Below are 6,949 nucleotides of genomic sequence, written 5' to 3' on the forward strand. Positions count from 1 at the left end.
GACACCAAGGTTGCAGCTTCCTCCACACCGTCAAGTGTGTTCCTACCCGTCTCAGCTCTACAGCTTCCAAAAGAAGTCTGCTTACACCTCTAGTTCACATCACTGTTGCCTCCTCCCCATTTCTCTTTGTCTCTGTGGATGTCCTTTTTTTTTTATTCCTTAACTGACATTTTAACTGGGCTTCAGGGAGGGGAGAAAAGTATGAAAAAAATCAATTCACCCTTATTTAAACTGGAAGCCTTAAGATTTTCTAAGTCATTGCTTAAGGGACTTGTTTTCATTCTCCAAAAATGACATTGAGGGTGGCATCCTTTACTACTACTCATTCTTCCTTTTCTGTTCTCTCAGAGCAAGTTATGAGACTCTGATGATCTTAAAAAACAAACAAAAAAAATGCCACCATCTGCCTTCCTTTGAGTACAATAGTTTCACTTAACTCACATCTTCTAATTAATTCTATTACAAACAATTATTCTTCACCCACAAAGCTAACACAGCATGCTGTAGCTCTCTAGACATTTTTAAACCATATCTTTAAAGAGTGATGCATTTTAATTATCAGGATTTCATTATTATATTGGAAAGTCGTATAACATAGGCTTTATGTAAAATATAATTAACACTATTGGAAAAAAGAACAAGGAAGAGAGTATAAAACTCAGAATGTTTCAACAGGTTCTCTGCACCCCCAACCTCCAAGCCTCAAAACACAGCCCTGAGGCACACAACAGCCAGCATCTCCTCCATCATCTCTGGCAACCAATTCTTCTGACTGAGGAGCTGTATTAAGAAAAAAGCTCCAATCTTCTTTAAGATAGATCCAAGTACAAGCTTTATACTATTGCTTTATATCTACAAAGAAGATATGAAATACTGAAAATGACCCAACTTCTTAATGCTTAAAACTCAGTACTATGTACTTACAAAGGTCAAAATACACAAACTTCTTGGCATACTGGATGATATATTAGTTGATTTCTATTTTTAAAAGCATCAATTCTACAACATGTATTAGTCATCTATCTTTCCTATATATTTCCTATAAAAATCTCCTTCTACTGTTTTTTTCTTTTAACAAGAAGGCAATCATTTTGGCTTTTTTATGATGAAATTCTTACCTGATGACACAGTCTCTCCCAACATTACCTTGCAACGCTTACAAATTACTTTGGTATTTGCCTTTGGTTTCTGTAGAACAGAAAAATGTCATTTAAATGTCATTCAGCTTTTCTTAAAAGGAATATATAATTTTAACATGGTCTCTAGAGTATACACTGAACTTTACATTTTATTTTGCTGTCTACTAAATACTGGGAATACATTTAGCTTGTATGCGTAATTCACATGCACAGAGATCACTTTTTCCAAGTCTAAACACAAAATGAACAGAATGATTTTCCAAACTAGTCAGCTCCTGATAATCTACACGTTGCCAAGTAATTTGAACAAGAAGCATCTTACATTTCTAAAAAGCACCTCCAAACATCATTTAGAATAGGCAGATGGTGGGCAACAAAGGTAGAGAGGGTAGGTGACTTGCCCCAACTCATGTGTCTAGAAAACAGAAGAATTAGAACTTGAACCTATATTATTATTTTCTTTTTTCCTTTTTTTTGCAGTTCGCGGGCCTCTCACTGCTGCGGCCCCTCCCATTGCGGAGCACAGGCTCCGGACGCGCAGGCTCAGCGGCCATGGCTCACGGGCCCAGTCGCTCGGAGGCACGTGGGATCTTCCCGGACCAGGGCACGAACCCGTGTCCCCCGCATCAACAGGCAGACTCTCAACCACTGCGCCACCAGGGAAGCCCAAACCTACATTATTTTGACTCCTAGTCCAGTGCAACTTATGTAAAAGTAATCTATAATTCATAATCACCACTGGAAGTTAAAAATACCTAACCCATTCATATAATTCTATTTTTCCATTTAAGATATGCATTGTACCTGGAAAGATAGCATTCTGGGACAAATTCCTGAAACACTGTTAAACTTTGAAAATCCAACTTTATCATTGGGGATACAGATTAAAACAGCTAGCAGTCACCTAATTATTAAGAAAACAAAAGACTAATCTTTTAGACATACAGAACAGAGGTTGGCAGGGGTGGGCAAAAATGAGTGAAGGTGGTCGAAGGGTACAAACTAATTATAAAATAAGTCACGGCGATGTAATGTACAGTATGGCAACTATAGTTAACCATACTGTATTGCATACTTGAGAGTTGCCTTAGTAAATCTTACAAGTTCTCATCACAAGAAAAAAAAGTTCTGTAACTAAGTATGGTGATGAATGTTAACTAAACTTATTGTCATGATCACTTTGAAGTACATGCAAATACTGAATCGCTCGCTATGTTATATACCTAAAAGTAGTAAAACGTCAATTACACCTTAATAAAAAAAATCTTACTGACTTATAGTTTGTTATAAGAGATGATATTATAATTAATACCATGGTGGTTAAGAGCCTGGAGTCTGGGGCCAGACTTCCTAAGTTCAAATCCCAGCTCTGTTACTTACTAGACGTGTGACCATGGGCAAGTTAATTAACCTGCTTCGGTTTCTTCATCTGTAAGATGAAATCGACAGTAGTGTTAACTCATAGAGCTGTTTATTAGGATCTAAAACGGAGTGCTGTAAAACACTGTCCCTGGCACATGGGTAACCGCTAGGCAGATGTTACGTAAATAAAATACACTTTTGGCACACGTCATTCAAAAAATGGGCAGAAAACCCATACCTTCCCACAAAGGTATAGATTTTTTTGTCTGGATGTGCTGCTAGTAACTAATAGAGCTGATATTTAAATCCAGGTCCCTTTGATGCTAGAGCTTATGCTTCCTAAGCACTATGCCAAGTGTTTTCCAAACTAATTCATAGAATCAATTCAGTGGGTGGCACCCTGAATTTTTAAAGAAATACGAAATAGAATGGAACAGAAAATATCACCGTGCTTCAAACATAGTGTAAGTAGTTCTTTAAGAAACATCTACTTGAGGTGCATCTGTGTCTCTGTGTGTGCATTATCAGATCTTAATGTAAAAAAATTATTATACAGTTCTTACTTTAGTTAGAGGTAAAAAAAAAAAAAAAGTCAAAAGCCACAGACATAGAAACCAAGGCAGGTGCCAATTTGTTTAGGTCCAGGCAAGGTTACAGGAAGACGACAGCTTAGAAACCAAGCATGCTCAACTGTAAAGTTTCACATTTTGGCAGGTTCATGCTTTCTTACAATAAAAGCTATCTGTATGGCTCCAAATTGGTACTAAAGACACTTTTTAAAGGATCCTATTTCGTACAAGTTAAATCAGACCATCCTCATTAAACCTTACCAAATACTAAGGGCTTTACTAAAAACTAATACAGGTTATTGGAGTAGTAATGCTTAAGAAGAAGGGATTTTTCTATTCGAAGCAAAAAATTTTTTGTCAGGTGCTGTTATGTATTTCATTTATCATTGCTCTTATAGCACATTTTGCTTTGTCTTTCAATGAAGCAGAAAAAGTGGGTTTTGTTGGTTGGTTTTTAAAATAAAATTCTACCTTTTCGGCTTCCCTGGTGGCGCAGTGGTGGAGAGTCCGCCTGCCGATGCAGGGGACATGGGTTCGTGCCCCGGTCCGGGAAGATCCCACATGCCGCGGAGCGGCTGGGCCCGTGAGCCATGGCTGTTGAGCCTGCGCGTCCGGAGCCTGTGCTCCGCAACGGGAGAGGCCACAACAGTGAGAGGCCCGCGTACCGCAAAAAAAAAAAAAAAAAAAAAATACATTAAAATTCTACCTTTTCAACACATAGGTAACTGGGATTTTAAAATCTGATCAATAAAAAAATAAATTACCTCAAACAACCAAATGTGTGAATTTTGATTCAAACAAATTTTAATGACATCAGAAGATACTTCTAATAAAATTTGTAAAATGTGTATATGGCCTGGTATTGTACCATCGAGTGTTCATTTTGTCTGGTGTGAAAATGACACTGTATTCATGTGAAAAAGAACAATCCATATGGGTGAAATGATATAATGTCTGCGATTAGCTTTAAAGCACTTCAACGAAAAACTAAAAATAAAATGGGCAGATGAAGCATACTTTATGAATCAAGATGACTGTTATACGGAAGTTCATAATTCGATTTTTTACGTTTGGGAATGTTTACAAAGTTCAACACATTATTCTAAGGAAAAAAAAAAAGAGAGGGCTTCCCTGGTGGCGCAGTGGCTGGGAATCCGCCTGCCAATGCAGGGGACACGGGTTCGAGCCCTGGTCCGGGAAGATCCCACATGCCGTGGAGCAACTAAACCCGTGCGCCACAACTACCAAAACAATTAAAAAATTTAAAAAAAAAAAAAAAAAAGAGAGACCCTCATGGATTTAACAAGACAAACAAATAACAAAAAAAAAGGTAAAACTGTTAGTCATACTCGCCAGCTAAAATACCAATGTTCAATTTCATTTGTTCTTTAAAATATAGGTTGAAGTCATCAGTGTGGCTATACTTTCGTCTAGAATAATAATATGAATCTTAAAAGACTGAGGTGCCACCTTTATCAACCTGTTCTAAGACGCAAAATTTTTATTATGGTGAAATGAAAAATATTGTGAAATAACAAATATTCAATAGATGTCTTCTGAAAAGCAAAGATATATATTGTCACGTTCACAGAGGCACAAATAACACACTGTACACATACGGGGTTATTCAGGGAAAGGAATAAGTGTTGGACTTTGTTTATGCTGTTTTTCTGTCATTTATGAATATTTTAGTTCAAGAGATATGCTTGGGAGTAATTAATTGTCAAATACTCCTTAAGCAGAATTAAATATATATTTCTCATGGTGAGGTGAGTGATCTCTTAAAATCCTTTTCCACAATTAAAATAGATTTTTATAATCTCTCACAAGCAGAGGCAGAAATTACTCCTACCAAACACTCAGAATACACACAGAATGCACCATTAATGTCTGATAAGCTAAACAGTCTTGACCTTTTATATTAACATATTACAATGCTTTTAATTCTGTTAAAGAGAAACTCTGCTTTGCAGTGCATTTTTCTTGACCTATGCTTAAAGGAAATAATAAAGCGAATTGTGCAAAGCAGCAGCCTAGCAGTGCAGGAACTCTACAGAGCAAACATGAAAGACAGACATTGTTGTGGACTAATTAAATCAATATATCTGCGACACGGCACCGCTGCTCAGAGAGGTGAATCAGCCTCCTGTCCTCGTTTTTATTTTCCTTTGTGTTGCTTCCATTTCTAAGGACCCTTGATATTGTCTCGCCAAAAAACTGTTTCCCAAGAGATACCATTAGGATGCTGTGTCACCATGTGACATTTCAAAACCCTGCTAGATGGCTAGACTGCGTGATATGAGAAACAGGTTTTCAATAGCACAGAGAAGCCTTGTTCCCACAAGACCCTTGAGAGTACTGTTTAAGGAGTCCCTCCAAATGTACATTACTATTTTGGTCACAGGTATATTCTTTCAACTGCAGTAATATGCAATTAAAGTGAAACTTTCATCTAGGCTACCTTGAAAACAATCTTGTTAACAGCAGCTTGTCATGATGGTAATTTCCCACAGTCTCCTTGATACTTAAAAAACTGTAATGTCTCAATATGAAGGGTCTTCCTTTAACACGTGGGATGGCCATCCACAATTAAGAGGAATTCTTATAAATGGCATTATATAATTGATAAAGACATAAATGTGAGGAATCTACTTCCATACAGAATGCAGAGTTCATCTGAAAGAAGGAAACTCATGGTTTTTCTTATTTAATCTTTCCCACTCGTCTTCTCGTATCTTCCAAACATTTAAAAAATTTATAGCTTAATCATAAAAATGAAAGTCAAAATACATAAAACATAAAGTACTAGTATAGAAATTTAGATTAAAATATAATTTTAGGGCTTCCCTGGTGGCACAGTGGTTGAGAGTCCACCTGCAATATACACATTAGAATATATACCTACATTTTATCTAATATATATTATCTAATACACACACACATATACACACTGAAAAGCAGTGGAGATCAAAGGAAATATGAATGGTTATGATTTTACTAAAGGTAAAGATACATACAGAGAAAGAGTTGGGGGAGAGGAGGACAGCTAGAGACAGTAAAGTACTATACTTTTGAATAAACCTAAAGGTAAAGGGATTTGTGTTTATGGTGAAAGATGAGATACTTACATAATTTAAACAGATAACAGCTTAACCTCGATATTTGACAAACCTCCTTAACCTCCCGCAAATTAGAAAATAGTTCCATAAACTAGCTGACGACCTAAGGGCTGTGGACTGCTGCATGTTTCCTAGAGTGGCTCAGTTCTCATTACAAAAATTAAATGAGTTCTAAATGAAATTTAACACACAATGTTTTTGTTCCTACCAATAATCAGATGTTAAAATGAAGGTTCTCTGGCAATGATTTTCTTAACTTTTTAAATCACATCAGTATTGACTTGCCATCCAGGGAATGATTTCTCACAAGGGCCAAGTCAATGGCACTGATTTTCTTTTAAAATAAGGTAAACCACCTGTTCTCCGCAGTGCCTTCCCCCTCCAGCAACTTTGAGCGCAGGAGCTGCCTGACCTCGCTCGTTAAGCATCAACTTGGAACCTGCAGCCAGAGCTTTATTTCCGCGCTTGGGCTCCTCCAGTCCCCCTTTTGCCTTGATGGCATCTGATTGTATGACGCCAGCAGAAGTCTAGACTATGGGAAAATACCTGGACCTATCAGGACAGTACGCATCCTGACGGCAAAGAACCCATTTAACGTAAATCAGACTGTGGGGATAAAATGTACGTGGATTATGGAATATTGTCCTAAAAGCAAGGAAGGAGGGCATTTTGGTTTGTAAAACGGTAACACTCCCAAGTCTACGCGGGAAGAAGTCCTCTTCCCCTTCTTCCTCCCGCCACCTCCCCCCACCCCGCCCAC

General features: G+C 37.5%; 1 protein-coding gene across 1 annotated transcript in view; it reads right to left on the reverse strand.

The window, feature by feature from the left end:
- Nucleotides 1-6,949, reverse strand: part of UBE3D (ubiquitin protein ligase E3D) — a 154,801-nt gene that overhangs the window by 123,609 nt on the left and 24,243 nt on the right. Inside the window, exon 5 of the mRNA XM_024757429.1 lies at nt 1,119-1,188. Within this exon, the coding sequence (XP_024613197.1) occupies nt 1,119-1,188 (70 nt within the window). The remainder of the gene's footprint in view (nt 1-1,118; nt 1,189-6,949) is intronic.

This window comes from Neophocaena asiaeorientalis, unplaced genomic scaffold (genome assembly GCF_003031525.2).
Source record: "Neophocaena asiaeorientalis asiaeorientalis breed wild unplaced genomic scaffold, Neophocaena_asiaeorientalis_V1.1 scaffold253, whole genome shotgun sequence".
NCBI classification, from domain to species: Eukaryota; Metazoa; Chordata; class Mammalia; order Artiodactyla; family Phocoenidae; genus Neophocaena; species Neophocaena asiaeorientalis.